General features: G+C 40.7%; 1 protein-coding gene across 1 annotated transcript; it reads right to left on the reverse strand.

The window, feature by feature from the left end:
• Window positions 1-1,076: 1,076 nt before the first annotated feature.
• LOC119776273 (apoptosis-stimulating of p53 protein 2-like) lies at window positions 1,077-27,696 on the reverse strand. The gene is made up of 16 exons (XM_038274587.1): window positions 27,648-27,696; window positions 21,487-21,625; window positions 19,615-19,691; window positions 19,388-19,489; window positions 16,435-16,609; window positions 14,486-14,679; window positions 13,210-13,374; window positions 12,232-12,442; window positions 11,822-11,871; window positions 9,961-10,345; window positions 7,178-7,860; window positions 5,775-5,912; window positions 5,467-5,600; window positions 5,198-5,364; window positions 4,832-5,025; window positions 1,077-1,934 (listed from the first exon to the last, which is right to left on the reverse strand). The coding sequence occupies exons 1-16, from the start codon at window positions 27,654-27,656 to the stop codon at window positions 1,893-1,895; spliced, it is 2,865 nt and encodes a 954-aa protein (XP_038130515.1). The 5' UTR covers window positions 27,657-27,696; the 3' UTR covers window positions 1,077-1,892.

The raw sequence follows: 27,696 nt of genomic DNA on the forward strand, positions 1-27,696 counted from the left end.
TGAACGGGTATTCACTATGGGTATGCTGCTCTGACAGGAGGTGACATATTGATCCAGAACGAGCGCAGAAGAGGAGTCCGACTTGAAATAAAGAAACAACTAGCAGGGAGGCTTGTTGGTTGTGATGGTGCCCAGAATGGACCCATGGTTCTGCCTGAAGATACCAGCTCAGCAGCTGTTCCTGCTGGAGGAAACAGCTTCTGCTCCCAGAACCTCCTCAGATGTTGTGGATCCAGCTTCAGGTCCTTCATGAGCCTTTTTCAAACCAACTGTGAGGAAGATTCAGACGGTTTCTTCTGATATGGATCCCCGCACAATGGAACCTGTTCTGGTTCCGTTCCTCAGAACATCTCAGCTGTTTGGGGAAACCTGAAGCTTTGGCTTTTTTCCTGGACTTTGTGTGAAGCTGCTGTTGAATGTCCTTCAAGGCTTTTGTCCGTGTTGGAATAGAGATCCAGCCGACTCCTCTCTGCTGACCCACAGTACCGCGGCAGGGCCGGTACTGCTGGTCAGCAGAGAGCCTTACAGCTTTTCCTTCTCTCTGTCCTTCAAGCATTGAAATAAAAACATTTTAAATGCTGAGAATTTCTGATTCTTCTTTCCTTCCTCCTTCCTGAAAGATGTTTCTATGGAGATCATGTTTTCTGACGTCTGTGACCTTTCCAGAGCATCAACCCTGCATGGATGAACAGCTGTGGACAGAATGAAACTGCTGCAGGAATCTGTTTGTGTCGCATTCAAACATCAAGGTGGAGCTCAGAAACCAGCAGGAAGCTCAGAATGAGCCTTTATTTCTCTGCATTACGCCTCAGTCTGCATTTAAAGCAGGAGGATCTCAGACTGCATAGAAACCAGGAAACTGATGAAGCAAACAGAGTTTAGAGAAAACAACAACATGTCGTAACGATCAGCTCCAGCATTAGTGGACATGTGCTGAACAGCATCCCCATCTGCTTCCGTCTACATTAGTGGGAGGACTTTTACAACCTCATATCCCTGTGTCCTAATTTGATTAACCTTTATTAAAGATTACATAAAATCTTACTTTTAAGGTGATTTGATAAAAAAAAAAAATTATATAAAAATGTTTAATGATCTTTTTTGGCCAGTTTTTAAAGTCACTGGAAGAAGAGTCAAAATTGAACACAAGCTTAAGAGTCACACGTATAACATTAAATAGGGTTAGGAAACCAGAAGCACGTGAATTGGCAATGCTGATGTCATCGGACAGGATGAGTCTCAGTGGGAGGTCGTCCTTGTTTGGGCAGGACTCGCCTAACTTTGATCGCACGTTCGCAGCAGCTGCTGCTGGCAACGTTGATTGGAGATTCGACTGTTTCCAGTGGATTGTCAAGCATTTTGGGTTTTCATGCCGAACTGCAGATATTTCATCCAAATCTTCAGCGCAGAACAATCATTTCATACTCTTATCATTTTAAACAATCACAGCTGCCCACAAGGACAAGTTAGAAGTGTTTCAGGTATCGTTAGTGTATTGGTACTGTTTGTTAATTCTTTCTTAGGCTTAACAAATTTAGTCCCACTGACAGTAATAGTGATTTTTTTTGTGGTTTGTGCGTGACCCTTTTCAATGTCTCAGTGGAATAAACATAATGTTACTCATTAAGAGGCAAAAGTTTATCAATTCGTGCTACAGGAAATCATTTTTGAGAAAAACAGTCCAAAAATCATCACCCTGGTCTCCATCCTTCTTCCACACCTCAGTGAAGCAATGAAAGTAGAGGCTGATGTCATGTCTGTCCATCTAGTTCTGCTGCTGATGGACAGCAGTGCTTTGATCTGTGGGAACCAGGAAGCTCTCCTTTCCTCAGGTCCTTGTCTGTTGAGGCTGTCTGCTGTTTCTGCTCATCAACACGTTATGAATATCCCGGTTAGGCCAGGCTCCGCTGCCGGGGCTTGATCCTCGGATAGAGCTATGAGAAAAAGAGAACAAAATATTAAAAAAAATATTAGAGTTCATAGAGCGGACGTCTTTAAATCAAGAAGACCTGGGAAGGACAGGAAGGACACAGACCGACCCGGGTTAACCCAGACTGTCCTCTCTGTGTTCCGTGTCTTTATTAAAGGAGAAGTCGGCTCATATTCAGAATTCACTCCTGAAAGTCCTTTAAATATGAAATGATTCCATCCTGTTCAATAAATGATCAGTGTTTCTAATTCAGAGTAATTTTCATGTGAATGTGCTTTACTGGAGGCATCTATGTTTGTCAAAGAACACTACTGCCACCTACTGGTTAGTGACGTCACGGTGCGGTATCGGCTGTTGATCAAGTCCCAGTGCTGTATCTGGTGTTTGTCACAACGCGCTATTATCCAAGTCATCTTGAAAACATTCTTCTTCCAAATGTTGGCTACATATTACGGGTTTTTTCTCTGGCCAGAAGTTCGATGGCAAATCCTCCCTCTTCAAGTTGGCGATCCAACGACCAACCCGTCCGTGGAGGATCAGGAATCAGAAAGGTGGAATAACTCTTTTTTTCACTTTTACCCGATGTATTCCAGCATCCAGCTGCCATGCACGTGGGCATTGTCAGTTTCACTATAGCTCTGGTGAATTTCAATGGTGAAGTCCTCTGGAAATCTTCAATAATTGTTGTTGATTGCAGATGTGTCTAGTAGTTCCCATTGATTTAGCTTGGAAAGCGGGGAGAATGGCGCTAGGCTTACCGCACCGTGACGTCACTGCTGGAAGATGGCAGGAGGGAGGGGTTACTATATTTGGGCAAAAATGGCCGCTCCTGGACTAAGTGATCGTGAATACAATTATTGTTTTTATTTCTTTTACTGATTAATGCTAAATTCATTAAATCACTGCGAACGTATTAGTTTTAGATAGAGATAATGATCCATTGATTATTTCCTGCTGACCGGACTTTTCCTTTAAATCATAATGTCATGGTTCTGCCCTCTGCTTGGGTTTATTTTTAAGTTTATTTGTGTTCGGTATCTTTGTTAGTTTATTTCCCCTTGTGCTTGTTTCCTTTCCCCTTGGCTTCCTCCTAGTTGGTCCTGCCCACACCTGCTCCTAATCGGCTGATTAGCCCGCCTTGGTTCAGTCTCCCATATGCACACCACCTCTGCAGTCACTCAGTGACGGCTTTTTGTTTTGTTGTTTCCTCATCTCTGGTTTCCCACGTGAGTTCTCCCTGACATTTATGTTCTCAGTGTTTTTGTATTTCTGCCTCGGTTGCCTATTAAATGTGCAAGACTCAACCCTGCCTCTTGATCTCTGCCTTTGGGTCCTCAAAATCCTCCAACCAACCGTGACGCAAACAGCAAGCGGTGCTGAAGATGCTGCGGTACCTATGCTGGGCCTTATGGTAGCGCTGTGACAATGCAACGATGGAGAGAAGTTAAAACACCACCACTTTTGTTTCCTCTCAAAGAGTTTCTACACTGAAAAAACGATCTAGTGAAGAATAAAAAAGTCTTACGTGTATTTCCCCTTAATTTGAGCAGGTAAATAAGTTGATTTGCCAATGGAATTAATCATTTTACTCTTAAAATAAGATAATGCAATTTTTTTCTCTTATGTTAAATGTAAGTCTAAGTGTCCCACTTACCTCCTCATTTCAAGAAAAAATGCACCTGTTTTTATAAAAAAATTACTTATTTAGATTTCAATTTCTTTTTATTTTTTTAATCCTAATACTCTGAATCTGTGAGGAAGTAGAACTGGTGTTCTGTCAGATGAGCATACCCCATCAGACCAGCATACCAATAGTCAATAAGCATGCGCAAGATGTCAGGTTTGCGTTTATCCCTTTAGTTTTGTACAAAAAAAAGACTTTAAAAAAATGTCAGATCGCCAACAGTATCAAAAAACACCAAAAGAAAGACATTAGATTGTTTTCTTGTTTTGTTTTTTGTACAAGACTAAAGGGAACCAATCCTGTTGAGGTAGTTCAGTTTATTTTTGGTACAAAACTAAAGGAAGGGGAAACATTTCAACACAATCTACCTAAAATCACAGTACTGAGAAAGAAAAAAATGTCATCACAGTTTAGTGTAAAGCTTCTAAAAAAAACTATTTTAAGTTCCTTCTTTTGGAAAACTGTGGAAATCTGGAGTTCAGCCAGTTTGGGTTTTAAATGTTTTCATTATTATAATAAACCCAGAATAAATGATCCCAACCAAACACAACTACAGGAAGATTATTCACAGTTACCATCATGAAAATGTTTCTGTTCAGTAAGGAGGAAACGCTGCCTACATCTAGCTTGCAGCATCATTAAGTCCCACCCAGCCTACTGACTCCTCTGGACCAGGACCAGCAGACCAGAGCTGGCTCTTTATTGAACCCTAATGATAGACTCTCCCTCTTCACACCTGCCTCCATTCTGTTATTTTCTATACTATAACGTTCACTTGCTCTGCTGACTTCTATTATAGAAACTGTTTAAATGCACTTACCTTGACTGGAATATTGATTTGCACTGCCGATTGTTTATTTACTGTAACAATTGTTTACATATACATTTGCAATACCGTACTATAACTGCAATTACCTTCCACTGCACTTTAATTTGGAAAGCTGCTGTTTTATTTAATAATAGTAGCATTGTACATCCTGCACTTGCTGCTGTTGCACTTCTGGTTAGACCTAAACTGCATTTTGTTGCCTTGTACCGGTGTAATGGCAATAAAGTTGAATCTAACCTAATCTAAATGTTAGTTTCAGTGAAGTAAAATCTGATGAACTGCAGTTAAACTGATGTGCTGATGGATGGAGTTTATCACTTTAACAAGCAGGCTCCTCAGGGTTCCCCATGTAAGTCACAAACTCCTCCTTTCTATAAGCTAAGCTCACCCCGAGAAGGTTGCGGGGAATGAATCCTTCGTGGTCTCCACATCGGGCCCACCACCACTCCCTCTCCTCCTCCTGGCTCAGCACCGTCAGGCAGTCTCCTTCACTGAAGCCCAGCTCGTCGTGATGCTGAGGCTCATAGCTCCACAGGGCGTACACCACCCCACGGTTCATCACTCCCATCTTCTCCTGGACGCCTGCACAGACAGGGATGGGATACTAGACTCATAGTTCATTCATCAATCCTCTGCTGATAAGGATTCATATTTTAGGTAAAGGAGCCTAAGGCTGTGGCCATGTAGCTTATTTAAAGCTGAAGCAATAAAAACATGTGATGATATTTTATTCAGTGTAGGTGAGACATCCTACCATAAAGGAACTTGGAGCACTGTGCATAGCCCTCCTCCATCTCCTCACACTTGTCAGCTGCAGTCTGCATGTCACTGTATGTGGCTGCAAACACAGCCGCCCCAGATTCCACCAGAAACCTACAAATCTGGAAACTGTTGCAAGAAGCAGCACAATGCAGAGGAGTCCTAAAAGTGGAAAAGACTGTTTTAAATCAGAAGATCTTAGCTTAAAGTCAACGCCATCAAATGACCACCATGGTAATGCTCACCGCTAAAGATGGGACTCACCAGCCATCGCTGTCGGCAGCATTGACGTTGACACCAAATTGGACCAAAAACTTAACGATCTCAAAGTGTCCGGCGCACACAGCATTATGCAACGCTGTGATTCCTTCATCATTAGGCCTGCTGGCATCATCCACCTGCATGGAAAACAGCTATCTGTAATGTCTGTCTGTCTGTCTGTCTGTCTGTCTGTCCGTCTCTGTGTTTCTCTGTCTGTCTGTCTGTCTGTCTGTCTGTCTGTCTGTCTGTCTGTCTGTCTGTCTGTCTGTCAATGGGTGGAACCTAGGGCTCTGGACAGGACAGTAACGTACCTCATAGATGACTCTCTGGACCAGGTCAAATTCCCCCTCAAGAGCAGAATCCAGCAGCAGGGCCAGAGGGCTGAACTGGACATGCTTCCCACGGTCTATCCAGGCTGCTCCAGGCTTATGCAGGATAGACTGTTTACCCTGAAAGATGGTGACCAAACTCTAATAACGGATGTGTTTAGTGTAGAAACGTAAACTATGTGAACAGCTATTCTTTGTGTCTAAATGGTCCAGAACATTGAAAACCTTGTAACATTATGTAACACTATCCTGAAAACAGGCATCAGCTGGGCTGCCACCGTCAACAACTTCCTTTATTTTTAGTATTTAGTCCTGTTTCTTTCCTGAACATAGTTATGTAATCAGGTTTTACTCAACTACTGTCTCACTACCACAACCATATTAGACTGATGACATATCAGACCTTATTTGACTAATCTTACGTGATTCATTTAATTCTATTCATTTTATTTCTATAGCACCAATTCACAACACATGTCATCTCAAGGCACTTTACAGTTCAACAGATCATCCAGTCAGATTGATTCAAATTCTATCTAAGGAAAACCAGTTAATTACATCGACTCATTGACTCTTCAGCAATCCCTCACACTAAGCATGCTGGCAGCAACAGTGGAGAGGAAAAACTCCCTTTGAACAAGAAGAAACCTCCAGCAGAACCAGGCTCAGTGTGAGCGGCCATCTGCTGAGGCCGACTGGGGTTCAAGGAGACAGAAGCAGAGATACAAAAAGCAGCATAAATACAAAAGGCAACTGTCAACCAGCTCCACAGGCGGCCCCGTCCAGGAAACACACAGCCAGGCAGACGAGCTCCGAGCCAGCTCCCATGTCAGAGGATGAAGAGAGCACATCCAGTTAGTCACAGTCAGAGAAACAGGACTACACTGGAAAACAGGCCGATCTCCAGCATCTAGAAACAAAGGTGTTGATGGCAGCAGCACAGCTGATATTTCTCTCCAGGATGGAGTCACAGCCAAACAGGAACAGACCAGATGAAGCTACTATGAGAAAAAGCAGAGAGAGCAGAACGTTAGAGATTGAACTAACAGATTCTGCAGAGTGGGAGAATAGAGATAGAATGAAGCAGAATGATGAAAAAGGGGTCCCTATGTCCTCCAGCAGTCTAAGCCTATAGCAGCATAACTATAGAGATAGCTCAGGATAACCTGAGCCACTCTAACTATAAGCTTTATCAAAAAGGAAAGTTTTAAGCCTAGCCTTAAAAGTAGACAGGGTGTCTGCCTCACGGACTAAAACTGGTAGTTGGTTCCACTGGAGAGGAGCCTGATAACTAAAAGATCTACCTCCCATTCTACTTTTAGAAATTCTTATGTCTTTAACATCTTTTTTCTGGAAACTAAAACAAACTTGAAGCTGCTACTTACAGGTGGGTCTGTACTTTGGGGTATTGGTTGCTCAGAGCTAAGGACACCATCTGCCTTTTCTTTCTCCCCACAGCTGGGATGAGGGAAGCTATCTTTATTTAAGGTGCATGGCATATTTTCCTCTTCTTCCATGTCTTGGGAATGGGAATAGCTGGGCTCAGGGAAGGCGGGAAGGGGGGCCAGTGGAGGTGATGTCAGACCGTCGCTGGGCTTTATGCCAGCTAAGCTTTTTTCTTTGACCCTAGAAGTGACATCGTTCCTGACAATCCTGCTGTCAGGATTTATGACCGGACCATTCTCCCCTGGTGCACTGATAGTCTCCATAGGGATGGCTTCCATGGCAGCCAGAGTTGTCTTCTGGTATAGAAGCTTCTGGATGTTAGGTCCAATGGGGCCTTCAGGCTCCACAACAGAGCTGCGTTTTTTTAAGGGGCGGGGGGCGTGCTGCAGTCGGCGGCGGAATCCCTCCGAATCAACATCAGAGTTCCTATGAGGGTCGGACACAAAGGGGAGGAGCTTGGAGGGACTGAGAGGACGAGGAGTTTCAGCCTCGACAGCTTTGTCATCAGTGGCAGCAGATAAGCTGTCATCGGCCTCGCCCTCATTAAAGTCAGAGAGCCCAGATGTGCCTGAGCTGACCCTCTGCTGCTTCCCCTCAGCAGGAGGGACAGGTTTACCATACGCTGCATGGGAGGAAATACAGAGGAGAGACATTTGAATCAGTCTATTAAAAACCTGATCTTCTTTAAATAAGGATGTAATCATTTAATTCACAGATGTCAAACTCCAATCCTTCAGGAACAGTGTGATTCTGGAAATGCGTTTCTCAACAAGATGAATTCTAATAGAGTTTAGTTTAAATTCAGAAACACTGATCCCAAAGAACTTACCTTCATTCAGAGTTTCTAATTTCACCCATCATCTCTTAGAGCTTCCAATAAGGAGCATAACATTCATGCACCTGGACCCTCATTTTGAATAATACATTTAAACAATATGTCTATTAATGTATTTCCCACATTTTAAAATGCTCTTAAAAGCTTTTCATTTTCTCCTTATAGTCCAGATTAACCTATACATGGACTAACTGCAGTAAACTGCAAAGCCACAGCACTTCCAGCTTAATGCTGAATTGACACCAAAGGTGTTCTACGCGAATGCATAAATCTGATCAAACTGGTCCAGATGCTCTGACGCTCTGGTTGTTTATCTGCTCTGTTCTGTAGCTTCAAGCTAGAGAGCAGCTTGGCTTTATTTACTTTATGAGTTGGAAAAATAGTTTTTAAGTGAGCAAGTCCACCTCCAAACACCTTCTGTTCATCAGTTCATCAGGATTATAATAACACTTAAATCTGCAGTTCTTCTTGGGAGCTCCAGACCTCCAGCATTCTGCCGGGAGGCAGCGCTGGGAATCCCCACTGAAAGCTCTCTGCTAAGGTCAGCCTGAGGGGGATTTCCTGCTGACGTTCGCAGCAGCTTTTCTAATTGGTTGACGCTCCGGCATGCAGCGGCAAAAGTTCAATTTACTGTCAAACGCTCAAATGTGCCTCTGCTGATGCTCAGATGCGCCGCTGGACCTCGCAATGCCGTAACCCCGTAAACTAAATATTTTGACCTCCAGAACGCACCTGGTGATAATGCAGCATTACTGCTACCGTAATTAGAGGCAGATGGGGTAATACTGCGTTTCACCATAATATTACAGTGCGTGTACCAATCAGAGGAAGGACCTAGCTAAGCATGAGATTTAACTCAAGGCTAAGGAGTGTTTACATCAATGGCCTCAGGTTTAACTCCTGGTAAATAATTTGTGTGTGTGTTTAAGGCGATGTTAGCATGGCAGCAAACTTTCGTACTGATGAGTACTGGGTGTGGTACCTCACAGCTAGGGTTGCCAACTCCCTAAAAGATAAAGGGACGCCTCATGTGCGTGCCAGCTGAGCCGAATGCCATCACCCCTCCTGGTGTGGTGATTTTTTTAGCCCCCGTTTTTGTGTGAAATCATTTTTTTAACTATTTGACTCAAATCTGCATTGAACTAGATGGATATTTGTGAGTGACATGAACACATAGAAAACAAATTCTAATCCAGCAATTCATTTTAATACCAAATAACAAACTTTGCTGAATAAAATAAGCACCTTAGACATAAATCTGTCCTGCTGAACTTCAAAGTGTAAAAATGAATATACAACAATAAATAAATCGTGCACATTTTTGGTGCAACAGCAAACTTGTGCAAACTTGAAAACATATTTGTGCCTTAAATGCAAAGATTGCAGGCTACAGTTGTAAAACAAAAAATAAAAAAAATCATTGTGAGGATGAGGGGATTCTGGATCGTTACCTATATGTTGTGCTCATTGGTCATAACGCAGGACACGGCCCAGGAACAAGTTTACCGTAAGTTTTGTATCTAACGTGCCCTTGTTCTTTATTTTCAATTAGCTTTTTACTGACAATATTTTTAAATACGGGACAAAGTGTGTTCCTTTTCCATTAAATACGGGACAGGTACTCCTATTTCTAAATACAGAACGATTTTGTTTTTCAAAGGACGGTTGGCAACCCTAATCACAGCCATGAGTGGAATATGAAGATGGGTGGACCCATGAGGGCCTGTGTCTTCCCAGATTAAGCTCATGTCCTTTTCAGGACCAAGGACACCCAGACGCCCCATGCAGTCATTTTTTAATGATGATTTAATGATTGTTGAAATTATATTTTTTGGCATAATAATTCAACAGCACCAATAAATAAATATAAATTTTGTGAAGTTTCACCTTTGGGCTTGCTGCTGGGCAGTGTTCCCTGGCCGTTTGCCTGTTGGGCTTTACCAGGGCTTGCCTGCTGGGTGTACATCCAGAAAATGGATGAACCTGCCAGAGTCTTCGGTTTGTGTAACTCAGGAGGAGGGCCATCTGTGGGTTCTGGTGTGTATGGACGCACAGCGACCGCGGGAGAACTTCCCCTGTTGCTATGGAGAGGAAGGCTGCTGTTTGACAGGACCGACGTATCCTTCAGCTGACTGCCATACAGTTTCTTTTTACCAGGGAAGGTCCCTGTGTAAAACTCAGGCTTGGAGAAGGTTGGTGGAGCAGGGGACGGTTTAGGTTTGCTGGGTACTGGTGGCGGCACAGTCGACTTGGACGGGCCATTGCTAAATGGCTGTGGATATAACAAACAAACAAAAAGTTAACACAAATATTAATAGCAGGGAAATCCAGTGTAAGTTCAGATCCATACAGGAAGGTAAGAATAAAACACACGGCTTTACTCTGATGACCTCTAAACAGGCAGTCCATGCAAACATGTTCTACCGTTTTGTAGTTTCCTCAGCTTTGGTGTCAAAGGAACCGTCATATTTAGGGGTTACAGAAAAATTCTATGTTTTCTGTAAAATTGCAAATCAAAGCAACTGTTTAAGTCAAATGTGGAACATTTTCAAGTCATTTTTAAATCTAAATACATTGTTTGATCTATAGGCTTTAAAGGACAGCTGTAAGTGCTGGTAGCCATCCCTGAACAAATGTCTGTGTTGCAATGAGGCCTCGATCCAACAATGAACCTTGAACCTGAGCAGCTCAACATATTTAGACCCCATTTTTTATTTATTTATTTTTTTGCCATCAACTTTGTCACGACCCGATCCGTCCCATCAGCTCATCACCGGATATATACCAGCTCCACAGACAGCCTCTTCCAGGAAATGTCAAGGTTTTGGTTCTGGTCAAGTTTTATCTCTGAGTTTTCTTTGCTCTTATTTCCATTTTTGTGTTCTATTTTTTTTTATTGTATTTGAGTTCTTAGGTATCTCCAGTTTGCCCTCTTGTGTCAGTCCCCTTTTCCCTAGCTTCCTTCTAGGCTCCTCTGTTCACACCTTTCTTTCTCTCTCCCATATATTCTCCTCTTGTTCAGTCACTCTTTGCTGGTTTGTCGTCATTTCTTTTCCCCCTTCTTGTGAGTATTTCTGGTTTTCAGTAGTTTTGGATTTTTGTGGATTTATGTTTTAGGATTTTTGCTTCTGTTACCCTTTTTGTTATTAAATGTTCAAGAAACCACATCTGCTTCAGTGTCTGCATTTGAGTCCTATCAAAACTCCAACCCAGTGTGACAGAAAACACAGCCAGGCAGACGAGCTCCGAGCCAGCTCCCATGTCAGAGGATGAAGAGAGAACACATCCAGTTAGTCCCAGTCAGAGAAACAGGACTACACTGAAAAACAGGCCAGGCTCCAACATCTATAAATATCTATAAACATGGGAATTGAAAGAAATACGCTCTTATCGTGTCCTATGAAGACGTCAGACAAGCTGTTTAAAACCGAAAATGTAAAAACCATCAAATTGTTTCAGGACAGTCATAAACGTTTTTTTTCTGAATATGTGTATTAGCATTCTTTAGTTAATTAAGGATAGAAATAACTACTTTTAGTACCATAATTACAATATTTATTGAGACCTGGATTAATATCTGTTTGCACATGTGCTAATGAGCGATGGTACGGATCGTTCTTCTGGGACGGTTCGGGTAGTGACACAGCTAAGCAAACATCTGACCCTGAGACGCCCTTGCAGCGTCTAACTCCCCATTTTAAGGCTTCTTTTTAATAGCAGTGAGACATTTAGAAGAGTCCAGTGATACCTGGGCGTCCTTGAGCTGCTTCTCTGTGGACTGGCCAGGTCTGGAAGAATCTTTGGAAAAAATGTGAAAGTCTTCTTTCAGTGTCTCCAGTCTTACAAAGAATGCTTCACATTTAAATCTTTTATTTAAAGATACTTTCCCCCTCAGCATCATAAACTGTTCATCTAACAGTCCCTTCATTCCATCCTGGAACATTTCATGACCTCTACATCTCTGTCCTGATGGCTGTTACTCTCTACTGCCACACTCACTCTGAGCTTCATATTTACATCATAATACTAAACTATGGAGACAAACTAAACTTTCTCTTCTCTTGATTTGATGGAACTAGAAACAATGAAGTTCAGCTTGACTGCTGGTGTCAGTAAATATCTCACTAAGTTATAAAAGCAGCAGAATAAAGCACATACCAACAGCTGGGACGTCTGGTCTCGGTGGCGGCTTTAGACATACTGGTAAGGTAGCAGTACCATCTGGATATGTAAACTTTACCAACACTTCCTTGGATGAAGGCCCAGCAGGATGCTGGGAGCTGGACCTGGAAGCGGACTTGATGTACGGTCCCACTGCTGCTACTCTGGAGCTCAGCTCATGCTGTGGGTTGATGCTTTCTGAGGCCACCTGACAGAAGATGGAGGAAGCAGGGATTTACCATCAGGCAATGCTAGGCAGTTGCATAGGGCCCCATGTTCCTGGGGGCCCCAAAAAACTATATTTACATGTATGGATAATACAACTATTCCTTATGTGTGCACAATAATTATGTTTTTGATTAAAAAAAATCCTTTGGCTAAAATGCCATCCATCAGAAAGCTCATATTATTAAGTGTGTCTCATCCAAATGAAAAATGGAGAACAGAGAAGCAGATCATGGCTTGTCTACAGTGAAAAGAAGGACTGGGTTATTTACTTTGGCCTTTTTGGAAACACAGGAAGGAGCAATCAGCTAAGTGAGCTTAGTGCTTGGAAAAAATCTTTCATTCCTTTAGAGACAGCATGAAAAGTCAGCTGAGTACAAAACATAGAGAGGAAAACAAGAAGAAAAGAGACAAGAAGAGAGGGACACAACCTAGAACAGATGATGGATGTCTATTCTATTAACATTTCTCTATCTGTATAAAGGGTCTGTTCTATGTATTGTCTACTCAATTCAGAGGGGCCCCTGCCTGTATTTGCCTAGGGCCCCAAATTTCCTAAATCCTCCCCTGCTAACAGGCATGAAATGGATTAAAATAGCAGTCTTTATGTAAATGATCTTTACTAATTGTTACTAAAGTTAAATAAATAAACTTGGAGGAAGCATGCTTTCAAAGAGCTGTACCAAAGCAACAAGCATATGATGGAAATGTTTTGGATATTTGTTCTACTTTGGTTTATTTCCAACTCACTGGCAGGCTTTCTTTCTGCTGCAAGGTAGCCTTCTTTTTGGTGAGTCTGTCTCGGAGCTCAGCCAGACGCTGGTCCATCGCAGCCACTTCCAGATGTCTTTTTCTCAGGCTGTCTTTCTGTTGCTGCAGCTTTAGTCTCTGTTCCTGGTTAAGCTCGCTCCTCAGCTGGAGACGAGGAAGCATTAAGATCAAGAACATGAGAAGTATCTGCTTGGTTCACCAGGTCAAATCTTTTAAGGTGCTGCGGTTGTTTCAGAAACATGTTTAGGTCACTCGTCTCATGCATCATTCAAACAGTCTGACCATTTTAAAATGAAAGGGATTCTTAGGACCATGTTCCTGCTGCTAATTACACACTCGACATGCACTTGAAAGTTATTTCAGTTTGTGATACGAATATGCCGGTGAAGGTTCTCACTCATTCAGGTCATAATCATTCCAAAAAAAATCTAAAGTTTGAAGATGTTTCGCTTCCCACCTAGGAAGCTTTTTTCAAATCGCAACCCCTTCCCTTTTTACAGGGTTACGGAAGACCTCGCCTATTCAGCCAGGCCAACAATTGCCCCTAATGCCCCCCCTTTCAGAGACATAGACAGGTATGGGGCATTACAGGCTAACAAAGAAGCCAAATGACCCCCATTCCAAATGGTTGGACCCGTTCGTCTGTTTCTATTTGCATGTTTTTTAAACCAAAACCAGGCTTTGTTGGGCTGCTGGATAAAACCTGGAACTAAACGCTATTTCTGACATTTTGAAGTGAAAAAGCTTCCTGGATGGAAGAGAAACATCTTCAAACTTGGAAACAAAGTCCAGTGGAATGGTTTTTAACTTTCTTTGTAATTTGTGTTATGAACCATCTGGTTACTGAAATCGTCTGAATCATCACTTCATAAATCTTTGTTAAAAACTTTTACAGTCACAGCAGAAAATCAAAGAAATGTTCCTCCCCATAACTGTGTCTCTCTTCTTTTCTCCTTATATTAGCTTCATCTGGTCTGATCCTGTCTGACTGTAACACCATCTCTTCCTTCAGTGTTTAGTCCTGGTTCTCTCATGGATGTAGCAATGGGCTCAGTTTAGCTGTGACAACCAGCTCTCTCTCCGTTTCCTTCACCTTCTCTGCTCCAGATCCTCTTTGGCTGAAAGAAATTAAACTCCTCCTCCCTACTCTTAACATTTTTTCCACTGAAAAACGAGATACTGAATCACTGAAGAATAAGATCCAACAGTTTTGATAAAGAGAAACACGTGCACACGTTTAGTTTTAATGAGAGACCTGCAAATCCTTGTTTAAGCCTTTAACCTCAGCAGCAGAGGTAAAGTTGTAAGGATGTGAAGGAATAGCTGAATCCAAATGAGTATTCCTCAAAGCCTCCAGCTGCTTGCTCAGATCCTCCACTTTGTCTTCAGCTGACTGCAACTCATTTTGCTTCTGGTGGATCAGGCTGGTCGTCTGCTCAATCTCCTCCACTGGTACACAGAAAAAAATACAAAATAAAAACCATCTCTGCAAACAAATTCCTCTTTCTGAGATCTGTTTTTGTGCTACTTTTAAAGCAGCCATCTTAGATTCAGTCTTAGTCTTCAAGATGAAAACTATTATTAGTTTTAGTAGCATTTTAGTCGTTATGATATGTGATAGTTTTAGTCAGTTTTATGTTGAACTTCAGGGACAGGGAACCTTTACAACTTAGAATAAGAACCAGATTCTTTCCCAGACTGACAGCTCTATCCTAGATGCTGCAGTAGCTGGGTATAGAATGCTGCCGTGCAGATCATCATTGCTGTTGGACAGAAAACATTGATTTAGAGAATTCAAATAAACTTTTTTAATGAATTAATGCCCTACTTTATAAAAAAAAAAAAGTGTCACACAAAAGCTGTGAAAATAGTGGATCTAGTTCATATTGGTTAATATAGCACACAGATAAGCTAACAAAACGTCCAATAAAGGAAGTTTTAGACAAACAAGGTTTCCATCCCAAAGCAAACTCTTCCTGATCTACTATGAATTATTCATAACACACAATCAATAAAATCTGAATTTCTCCAAAAAAAAAGCAAAGAACAAAAACATTCTGCTTTCTACTTTGGCAGTTTTGGCTTTATTTCTGAGAATTTACCCCTCGGATACTACTGCTCAGGGGTCAAAGTAGATTTAAATTCACAGGGTTTTTATATTAAATAAATACAGAGAGAACCTACATCACTGCTGTGTAATGCAGTGGCAAACCAGACCTAAATAGAATGAATATGCCAACAAAAATGTTGAAATATTTAAAGAAAACTCAGAAAATGATTTGAAGAAAATGTTTTGACAAAAGAGAACATTTGTATCATATTCAAATAGAAACAAAAACAATTAGAAAGAAATATTCAAAGATCTACAGTATGCATCTTTTCATCTGGATCTTTATCCAAAGATGAACAGAATGCAATGAAATATTTGCTTTGGATATAATTCAGGGATTCCATTTGGTAGAAATTAAAAGTTTTAGCTTCACCTCTTGTGAGCTGGAAGAAATAAAATCGATATTTAGACAAAGGCTTTTTTTTTTGCTTGACAGAGGATGATATAGTTTATTAAGTAGCAAGAGCAGAAAGAGCCATACTGCTGAGGGCAAACCATCAGAGTGGAGCCTATGCGCAGACTCTGAGCTAAGATACTGTGTTTTTTTGGGCACGAAAACGCATTTCAGCGCAAGCACAGCTGGAGCATCAGAGTTTATCAAAGTTCAGGACGCAGGAACGAACCATTCCGGCTTATTTTCTCAGACCCTGCCGGTGCTGCCATGATCCATCTGTGCTCCTGCAGAATGTGCAATGCTGTGCAGCAGGTGGGTGGCAGGATCAAACAGGACGCAGCAGCACGACTGATACTGCTCACCAGATTACAGCGTGATGATGCATTTTAGACGTGTGACCGACCACTTTTTTCACTTTTCGTTATCGTCATGAATAAGCTGTAATTTAAAAGCTGTAATTTATGGCGACCTGTAAAAGTTTCAGAAATGTTTTATAACGTGAACATGAAGGTAGTGAGGTGACTGACACATTAGGTCTACGTATCCTACACAATGTTAAGCTGTTTCATAAAAGAACTGATGAGTGAATGAGAAGTGGTTAATTCTCTCATTACAGGCCATATTTGTGTCATGAGAGAAGAATGATCCCCAGTCATCAGATTTCATACTGAAATGTTGCACAATGTGAAAACCCACTGACCTAATTTGGCGTTTGTAACACGTTTCTGCTCCACTTGGCTCCTGAGAGCCCAGAGCAGCAGCAGTCTGGCCTCCTGGTTTTTGATGTGCTCTTGGAGCTGCAGCAGTCGCTCTCGCTGAGAAGCTTCCTGGTCCTGCTTCAGATCATGCTGCTTCCGGTAACGCAGCTGATGCTCCTGCAAATATGACCAAAAGAGCCCCTTACACTGCCACTTTCACACAGAGATTGGAGGTAAACTTTTTAGAACAACAGACATGTGAAAAAGCAGATCTGGAAAGTGAATTGGCATGCTGCACAAATCTAGTGCCATTTAACATTGCTTCTCAACACAATTACTAAAAGGTAAATGTCCTTTTCTCATACCAATCACCTACAAATAGTCAGAAAATGTCTTTGTCACTTTTCTGCCACAAAGTCTTGATTTTTTATTCCAAACTTCATTGTTTATCCCACATAGAGATTTTGTATTAGTTAACCAGTTATTAAATATGTTAATAGCTGTAAGCAGCAAGGAGTGTCTGCATTGGTCTGTCATGATGTGGGTTGTCATGGCAACGAGTCTATAGTCAGTGAGGACTGCTGGCCGAGTCTTGTTTGGTCCTGGAACAAGGGGGGAGGTCTTCCACATCCCTGGAACCGTCTCCAGGGTCAGACTAAGGGGGAAGAGGAGCTGTAGAATCCCACAGAGCTGCTCTGCTCAGGCCTCCAGGACTCTGACACCATCAGGACCTGCTGACTGATTACCATTCAGTCTCTCCTGTTGCCTCTTTACTGACTTCTAGAGACAGACAGGTGGAAGGTGGAGGGAGCAGCACCACCTGCTGATCTGACTGATAAACTAATAGCAGGAGAGAGAATATCAGAGGAGGGCAGGATGTCCATGTGACTGTGGGCAGGACAGAAAGATGCTGAGCTTCTTCCTGAACTGAACCTGTTGAAGAATGGATTCAGTTCATTGGTTATCTTTGCTTTATTATCTGGGAAGCTGTTCTGGTAGGGATGGTGTTTTCTACACAGGAGTTGATGTAGTCAGTCTCACTCAGTCATTGCTTTGATGTCCTCTCCATGTGGCTGACACAGAGCATCCCAGTCTGTAGCCTCAAAACAACCTTGCAGGGCTTCTTCAGCTTCCTGTGTCCATCTCCTTACTGTTCTTTTTAATGCAGGTTGTCTCTTATAAAGTGGTTTATAATCTGAACAGAGAAAAACAAGATGCTGATCTGATTTCTTAAGATGATTCTTTAATACTGCAGCTGACAAACTGTTGGAACATTTGACGTGAAGCAGAGACAGGATTCTGCTCCTTAATGCACACAATAAGAAGTTATAGTCTTTGGACTAGAGCCTTTGAAAAATAAGCTGATTAGTCAGTCACTAAATGGGACCTTTTCTCGCACCTTGATGCGCGTCAACCATTTACTTTACATGTTAACTGGCTGCTTCTACTGCTTGTGGTCCGAACAATGGCGTGGATGGAGCCAATGATCTGCATTGGATGGCGCACATGATGTTAAATAAATATTTATAAACATTAACCAGAGGTAACCAATTAAAAATCAGCCGGGTCTGAATAAAGAAAATCATCAACCAGTAAAGGTCTGGAGACCTTGAGTTGTTAAATAAAAAAATATAAAAAGAATAGAAAATGATGTGTTCTTTGAAGTAGAGAACAACAATCGTTCAGTTTAGTATATAGACAATTTCCTGATTCCCATATTTTATCAAACCCCTGAACTGCCTGTTTGTTTTCTTTTTTCTGTCTTAATGTTGGCAGTGGGCTTTATGCTGCCCTGCAATGCTTTAAACCTGGGTTTGAATGGAGACTAAGCCGTTCTAAAGCACATATCAAGGAGCTCATTTTGAGCCTGGATCCAGATTTAGTGTTGATTCTGTTCATGGTGGAGAATCCTGCTTCACAGCAGCAGGTTGAGCCAAACATCCTCTAGATGTTCAGGCTCCGCTCAGGTCCGCTCAGGTCAAGATCCTCTATTGCGATCGCACCAAACAGGAGAAAGAACGGCGAGAAGATCCGGTTTGTCGGATTAAAATATAGTTACAACAGATCGGTAAGTACAGATTAGAGCATTATTCTTATGAATTACAAAAAATTAACACCTTTTATTTAAAAGATTGGATGCAAACTATTGGTACTACTCATCTCCGTCAGAAACCGTACATCTACTGGATGCTGATGGGGATTTTTTAAATGTGTCATTAAATTAAGTGTTAATTTCTGCAGGTTTTGCTCCTACAAATTTAATGATAATATCACACATGCTCTCCTAAAGCTCAGAGGAAGTCAGAGCAGCAAAACAGGAGGAACAGCTGAGGCTGGAGGCTTTGCTTTGCAAGAGGTCTGGAGGGCAGCGGGGAGGAGTAGAGGATGTGGGATTTCAGGGGAACGGGAGAAGCGGCGCAAGTGGCGTTTAGACACTGTTCTTAGACAACGTGGTAATTTATAATTGTTTTAAATCAGGTTGCGTCCAGATTAGCCAGCAGGTGGGTCTGGATCCAGACCATGGTCTGCTAATCCCTGACCTCTGCATTAAACCAAAGCCAAGAGTTACGAGTAACATGTAAAAATGTAAGGAATAAAAAGTACAGATACTTGTGTGAAAATGTAATGAGTAGAAGTCAGAAATACTACAGAAGTATAGATTCATAAAAAGTATACTTAAGTACAGTAAAGAAGTATTTGTACTTTGTTACTTGACACCTCTGGTGAACTGTGCAGAATACTAATTGGAGACCCCAAAGTCAGAATGGGACCCCCCTCCAAAGGTGGTGGAGAATGACAGAGCTAAGGTCGAAACCTATTTGATATGGAATTAAAATTACATCGTGTGTTTTTTTTCCTTTTTTAAAGGTTCTATTTCAAAAACTAATGACACTAGCAGGAATATGCTGTATAAGACACTGCATATGCAGAGTGCTTCAGTGCTTGTTTTGCTACCTTGAAGGCCAAAAGCTGCTGCTGGGCATCAATCTGCTGCTGCTGCCTTGTTGCCAGATCCTGCAGCTCACTCAGCGACGCATCCAGAGGAATAACTGAGAACTGCAACATGAAGCCAAGACAAAGAAAGGAGCTACTTTTCTATATTCTGTTTCCCTCCCTGTGCTTTGATCAAACAGCCTCTGCAGCGTGACGTGATCTCAGTGTTTCTAAAGTTAAAAACTCACCCCAGTCTTCCTGTTTCTTTCCACAGAGGTCTCCACATTCTCAGTCATCACTCCCTGATCTGTGGCTCTGGGCTCATCTGAACATAAAGGAGATGATTTGTAAAATTATTTTCCTTTGCCACTGAATCACTCTCTCAATGAATCATTTACCAACAACCGCTGGTGAGATATGGTAGAGTTTGATAGACAGAAATGTGATAATAATCCCCAATCTTCTGAGAATGAAATATCCTGTCATTCAGCGGTCCACTTGATTTTAAGCTGGTCATTTCCTGTAAGCTGCTGGAGCGACCTCCTGGGGGGGTCAGTGCTGTTTGGAATCTGTTACCATGCATTACTAGACACAAGTTAGATGACATCTGAAGTGACCTGAAGTAAATCAGCCAGAGTAGGAAAAGCTGTGGAAAAGCAGGCTGAGCTTACCCCGTGTTTCCTTCTTTTTCTTTAGCCTGGTGTTTTACCATCTTTTTTAACTAAAAAGATCCTTCTTGTTTTTTCAATCAAAATAGAAATTGCATAATTATTTTATTCTGCAGTGGGTATAACGTTTCCCACCAGTGTTTCTGCATGGAGTTTGCATGTTCTCCCTGTGCATGCGGGGGTTCTCTCTGGGTACTGCAGCTTCCTCCCACAGTCCAAAGACATCACTGTTATTGGCTTCTCTAAATTTTCTTTAGGTGTGAGTCTGTGCGTGGTTGTGTGTCACCCCCACCCTTACAAGAACTAAGCGGGAGAAGATGGATGGATGGATATTGTATTCTTCTCTGATGCATCATGTCTCTGGTTGCACATTTCTACCCTGTAAATGCAATGGAAAGTTTGATGGGGTTAGCAATGATTAGACTTGCTCTTTAAAACCTTTGAGTGGGACTGATTTTTAACAAACAGCCTTTTTCCCTGCAGAGCCAAGCAGCGCTGTGGTCACATGCTGATGTTTTACCAAGATAAGCTTTCATGACACTGACCATCATAATCATTGGAGCAAACACCAAGCATCGCCCCTAACTGTGATAGTTTCCAACCTGTCCCTAGTCCAGGAGCTCTCTGGTGATGCAGGAAATAACGCACCTCCCCCTTCTGCTGCCTGCATCGCTGCAATACCTCCACCATCTGCTCCTCTTCCTTGATGACACGATTTGGAAGGTCAGAAAACAGCTATAGGTCTTTACCAGGCAGCTACTAAAATAGCTGGACTTGGCTTCATCAAGGGAAAACAATTCAGAGGGAAAAATGTGACTTAGACCAAACCACTTCATGCTGCAGGGAGTTCACCGCTGAAGTTAGAAACATTCTCTCATCTCACAACCAACAGACTGCCCTCTACTTCTTTAGCTTAGCAAAAGCATTTACTCTGGATCAGACTTTTAGGTAAAAATAGCTGAAGGTTAGATTTTAATGGACACCTTCATAATTGCAATAACAGACCTTATTTAAATCACAGCTCAACCAGAATGTCTCTGATTTCCATAGTCGGAGGTCATCACTCGTTGACATTATTTAATATAGAGCTGTTCACTTTAAATCCAGTGTCTTTTTGTGCATATTGCATCATGATAAAGACCCTTAATAAACATAAAACCGATGGTCTATTAGTGTCTGCACTGAAAAAACAAACTAGAAATATGTCTTAAGTGTATGTACCCTTAATTTGAGCAGGTAAATAAGATAAAATAAAATACAATAATAATTTAATATGCACTGGAAATAAGACAATGCATTAGTTTTTTGTTTTTTTTCGTTTTTTTTTTTTCCACTGGCAAAGTGTCCCACTTACCTCCTCGATTCAACAATAAATCACTCATTTTAAGAAAAATGACTTATTTACATTTACAGTTTTTTGCATTGTAACAGATGCACTGTTAATGAAATCACCTGAGCCTCTCCACTCCCCAGCCAGGCAACAGTCAGTCTCACAGGGCTCCTCACAGAGCTTCACAACATCTTTGCACAGCATTCCAGGTATGAAGGGATCCTCAGTGTCATTGCTGCCACGGTGCACATTAAGGAACATCTAAAATAAAGGGCAAATTATTCAGGAAATGTTAGAAAATCAAACCTCAAATGCAGTTCCATGTACTTCAGAGAGATTAACACAACAATACCTAAATAGTGATTCTATTTATTTAACATCTAATTTTGATTTTGTTATGGTGGAGAATTGAGCTGCACATGGAAACTATGCTGTGAAATGAATGCTAGTAGCGACATGTTCTCAACAATCTGCTGCTGGTAAATAGTCTGATCACAGGATGGTGGTGCTAAGCTACATCGTAGCCACAGCTACAATGCCCAGAGGTGTCAGGCCAGCGGTCTCAGAGCAAACCTTTGGAGGTTACTTCCGAGCTTCTCCCTGGGCTCCGCCTCCTTTACACCAGTCAGGTGTCTCCTCCTTCAGTTCTCCCAGGCCTTCTTCTGAGGTTTTGAGGAGTTTTTATTTTTCCAGTGTTGCCAAATGTTCGAGATGGTATTGATAGAAAGAATGGAACTCGATGAAACCAGCTGGCTTCCTTAGATGCACAGCTTTTTACCAATAAGTGATCAGTTATAAATCTGTTTTTTTTTTTTTTTTAAGACTGAACTGGGACAGTATTCAGTGGCTCCTGTGGGTCTTTGTGTTGTCACCTGATGGACTGATGACCTTTTGAGAGTGCCTATACCCAATGGCTGCTAGAGAACCATGACCAGAGGAAGTTATTTAGACTGAAAGGGTGCTTTTAAACTGGATTATTTTTTCTTAACAATCAAATTGTATTTATTGCAAATTGCTAATATTACAGATCTAACAGTTTCATGTTATGGTTTTTGTGTTGACTCTTTAGCAGCAAACCATTAACAGTCTGTTTAGTGCAGCAATTTCTCCACATCTACTAATATTACTACTTGGCTACTTTTTTAAATGAAAAACTAAGAAATTACATCAACTTAAATATTCAGAGCATTTACCACGAAGCTCCAAACAAATCAAGCAAAGTAGCACTTTGGCCATGATTTTGATGAAAGAATAACATTACTAGATAGTTGGAAGCTAAAAGGTTGGTTTTGCATGACATAGGCCCTTGAACACCAGAGAAATATTGATTTCTTTTTTAAATATTGAAGAAGACGCTTTACTGTATTGTAGTTAGTATTTAGACCTGAAGTTATCTTCTCCTTCACCATTGGTCTGCACCTGTAGTGTATTAATCTGCACCAATGATTAGAATAAAATAGAATTTAATGTTTTATAAATGTTTAAAGAGTTGTTTTCACAAATACATTTATGTTATCAAGGCCAAAGAGAGAAAAGGAGAAGCAGTGTGTGTATGACTCTGCACCTGGCCCTTTGAAGTTTGGGATCCAGTCAAATGCAGGTATTGGGTTGAATCCAAGATTGGGATGCTGCAGAGCTACAGGGTTGAGGCCTTTTAGTGATAGAGGCACACTCATTAAAAATGAATTATTTGTCATATCAAGGTTGCACAGCTCAGCTAAAACTAATTGTGGTATATGAGTTGTCATAACCAAAGTAATACTGTATGGTACTAAGCAGGTAAATAGCGACATACAAGTGATGTGATACCAAGATTTGAGTTTTAAGGTTATGCTGACCGTTTTCAAAGAAATGTAATAATCATAAGTCACTGGATGAAAACTTTGTTTTGAAAGATTAATGATTAAGACTATGATGTGTTTTTGATTTAATGGCAATATATGTCATCATGATTTGCAAAGAAATGTCACCATGACCTGTAACAAAGGCTTTTAATTAAATATATAAAAAATATGTTTTGAAAGGGACTTTCCCCCGGTAAGATAAAAATGATTGGACTTACCCGAAGAAAAACACCTGAAATGATGTAAAGAAAGGAGGGGGCTTGGGGGAGGAGCCCCACAAGCCCAAGAGTGTATAAAAGATGCCCATTTTCTACATTTGTTCAGTTGCTCACCGGTGGTCAACTCGTGTAATTCTTTGTATTTTGCAATAAATCACGTTGGACCTGGATTCAGCTGCTTCTGCCTGATTTTTGGATCATTGTTTGAAGACTTTTCTGCCTTTTAAGAACTTAGAATTTTTATAAAACTTAGCTCCCATTCTAAGTCGTTGTGAAGACACACCAAACTTCTCTTTGAGCTCCTTCCCCCTTGAACCAATTTCTGTAATTTCTACTGTAAAAAATACAGTGTGTACTTGTTTTATAATTGTACAAGGCATAACTGTATATTGCAATGCATTTAGGTTAAAAAAATATTACAGTAACTTAAAGCAGAAGTTTCCAAAGTGTAGAATTACAGGATGGGTTTCTTTTCACTTGGTTTCCTAGCATTTTGCTTCAAAGTACGCAGCTCTGCATTAAACCAAGGAGCAAGCTTTCTATTTTTAACGGTTTTCATTTTCATAGGAGCTGCGTTGTCTAAGGCAATACGCAGAGAACTAGCAACCCCATCAACAAAATCATCAACCTGTGAAGGAGAATAAACTAAAATAAAATTTTCCCTCCGCAGCACTGCTCAGCGACAAAAAAGAGAGAGAAAGTGAATCAGATTCTTTAAAAATTATAACTGCACTATTTGATGATTTGCTAAAGTGGAACCTTCTTTAAGGGGAGGAGAACCCAGTTAAAGTTATTCTGAAGGTTATTAAAAGTGGTCAGAAAGGACAGGGTTGTGAGGAAATACTGTTATTTCTTCACATTCTATGCCGTATGTCAGCACAAGATCCAAAGTATGAAGATGAGAATGTGTGGGACTATTCACATTTTGAACAAAGCCAATAGTGTCTAAGATAGCATTAAAGGCTGCTCTTAAGCTATCGCCTTCAGTGTCAGCGTGGATGTTAAAATCCCCCGCTATGATGACCCTGTCAGTATTTAATACATAATCATAAAGGAACTCTGAAAACTCATCTAAATTTCAGAGTAAGGACCTGGTGGACGATACAAAGAAGAGATTTTCTCGCTTGGCAATTTGGATTAGGGAAACTAAGGGTTAAATGCTCACAAGAGTAATTATTAACTGTCTTTGGCATAATCAGCAAGTCAGACTGAAAGACTGATGCTACTCCTCCTTGTGTGCTCCTCTTGTATGTGAAAATTTGAATAAGTAGAAGTAGTTGCCTCATTTATGCTCACATAATCCTCTTACTGCAGCCAATTTTCTGAAAGGCAACATAAATCAATGTGATTATCACAAATCAAATCAATAACTAGCAGACTTTTTGAGGAAAGAGATCTTATGTAAAATAACCCACAATACCTGCCTTTTGCCCTGATTGGTATCATTTTAATTTTTATTGATTTTCATGATTTACTCATTTATGATTCTTTTATAATTAATTTGATTTTGGTCGTGGGCAACACACTGGATGGAGTAAACAGTAGAGAAGCTGCAAAGAGATGTGTTAAACTACGACTCTGCTTGCTGGTCTGCACCCTGCTGTCATTGTTTTGGAGGACTAACACATTTGGTCGAATTCCTAGAAAGAAGAGCTGCCCCACTGAGCAAATATTGGTTGGAAAGACATCCAAACAACAAGTTTCAGGACATTGAAAGAAGTTTTCAAAGTCTTTTCAACAATCTAAAAGTTACGGCTTTTGTCCAAACGTGGGACATCAGACTGGCCAAACACAGCCTGATTGTTAACAGCTATTTCTGAGCTAAACCAGATGTAGCCAAAAAAACATTGCTAAATGATGTCTGGTGTTCTTGGGGGCACCATCCAAATGTTTGACAGTGGTTCCTGGTTTCTCTCTTATGATGCTATGTGATCTCTTTGAGTAAACAGCTATACTATTATATTACCTTGACCTCCAAATCTGAAATCAAAGAAGATATTAGTTTTGCACTTTTGCATATTTAGAAAATTGATCAGCTTCTCTCCACAACTTCTTGGATTCTACTGCCTATTGCAAACAATGTATTTTAATATGTGTCCTTTTCTTTAATCATGTAACTTCCAATGCTTCATTGGAATCACCCCAACCTCTAGCAGAAGAATAATCAAGTGGATCGATCCTAAAAGCAGGAAGGTAAAAGAGAAGAAGAACAGTTGGACCAGCCCTCATGTTTCTGCACGTCTCGAAAGATTAATGGACTTGGAATGGTTTTGTAGCAAAATAAAAGACAATGGGAGCCTTTATTTCATTACCTAATTAGTTCAAAAGTATGGTACGTTTTTACATGTTGCACATGTTTGGCTGCATTACTAAACATTACAGTTAAAGTTACTGTATGGCTGCAATAGTTTTCTGCAGTCTGTTTAAAATAATGACGTGTTGAGGTCACCTCAACTTTAATGCATTTCACTGCATTATATCTTAATAAAAAGGTTTTGTTTTTGCAGCTCTGGCTCTTGTTTTATTTAGCAGGCAGAACATCAATTAATGTAGGATTGATACCTTTTGGATTATCAGCAATCCCAGCTCTAAGTTTAATAAACAAGGATCAACTGTAAAAACATACTACAATAAAATATTGTATTGTGAAAACGAGGCTATTTTCCAGGTGCAAAGTATTTTTCTTGTTAAAACACTTTACAGTACAGTATTTTATTTGTTTATTTTTTTACTTTTCGCTATTATGTTATTCTTATAGATTTTTGTGTAATCATTTTGCTGCTGTAAACCCCAGAATTTACCAATTGTGGGACAATAAAATGATTTTCTATTCTATTCTATTTTATTCTATTTACATGTGTTCTATTCTACACATGTAATTTGAATGGAACAGAAGATAATGTTGTAAACTGAATATAAAATTAATGGTTGTTCCTAATATAAAACATTACATTAGTGTAATCAACATCAACAAGCTTTGTGTTCAATGGGTTAGCAGCACTAGATATGGAAAAACCTGCAGAGGAGAAATAGGGATTTGTTGTGATACTAAGATTAATTTATCACTCACAGGCAGAGCTCTGTATGACAAAAGCCTGTTTCCAACCATGTGACTAAAAAGTGTGGTTAAGACATATGCCTGTCTCAGAGAGTCTTCCTGTTGTGGATTGGCTCCATCAGACGCTTTCCAACAGGAGCTTTGCTCCGTTCCAGTAAACCAGCGCCGTCCCGCTGTGAAAAAAATGATGAACTACAGCAGAGCCACAGGCGTGTAAGAGCTGACTTTCCTTTGTCTTTTTGATTCTTCACTTTGTTAATAGTTGGTAAATCTCAGCCCTTTGCAGCTCTATGAAGATGAAAAGGTTGAGAATGAGTCTTTGAAAAAGGAGCACTGAGTTCAAATCCAAACTAAATATTAAAAAAGCTAAATCTAAATGTTAATATTATATGCTAACAAACTACACATTTTGTTGCTTTGATATGTTGATAAGTACAATGTGATTATAAAGAACAGCATACTGAGACATGGATGTGTTTTGTTTGCAGCAAACTCACAGGAACAAGCCTGACAGTCATGAACATGATGGACATCAAGACATAAACCTATAGGTGAGATAATTAAACAGATGTAGTAATCCTCGGTCTGCTTGTTTCTCAGTTAAAGCCTTTGGACTGTCAGTGGGAAAAAGAGCTGATGGTGCTCTGATCACTGAGAATGTGGAACTAACACCATGGGTAGGTTCCTTTTTAGAGAAGGTGAAACATGAAGGTTTGCTTTTAGCTTCCTCTATTCGTGCCACAGGAGTATCATGATCCAACTAAAAGGTAGCTGGATAACAACTCTGCACACAGAAGTTTGGCTCTATTTCCTCAAACTGACAGCATCAGCTTCCCCTCTCTTTCACCCTTTAACGTTTGTTACAAAGGCTGCGTCTGAAATATAATTAATGTCCTGGACAAAGAAACACAGCGTGCCAGATATACAGTACAAGACATCATTAATGTTAAAGCTTAGAAAAATAAAACAAGTGAATCCACGATCTGCAAGGTTAAAGTTCACTGGAATCAATAGATAGATAGATAGATAGACAGACAGACAGACAGACAGACAGACAGACAGACAGACAGACAGACAGACAGACAGACAGACAGACAGACAGATAGATAGATAGATAGATAGATAGATAGATAGATAGAAATAGAATAGATAGATAGCCTTACCGGTGTCATCCTGACTGCCTGCTTCTCTCTGACCTGTTGCAGAGAGTTG

Source organism: Cyprinodon tularosa, unplaced genomic scaffold (assembly GCF_016077235.1).
Source record: "Cyprinodon tularosa strain WSP-4 unplaced genomic scaffold, ASM1607723v1 ctg920, whole genome shotgun sequence".
NCBI lineage: Eukaryota > Metazoa > Chordata > Actinopteri > Cyprinodontiformes > Cyprinodontidae > Cyprinodon > Cyprinodon tularosa.

Excerpts from the sequence above, each read along its gene's own strand:
- LOC119776273 (XM_038274587.1), bottom strand. Across the intron at positions 5,913-7,177 it reads CCCAAAGTACAGACCCACCT|GGTAAACAGTCTATCCTGCA; the intron begins GTAAGTAGCAGC and ends ACCATCTTTCAG. Across the intron at positions 1,935-4,831 it reads TTCCCCGCAACCTTCTCGGG|CTCTATCCGAGGATCAAGCC; the intron begins GTGAGCTTAGCT and ends TTTTTCTCATAG.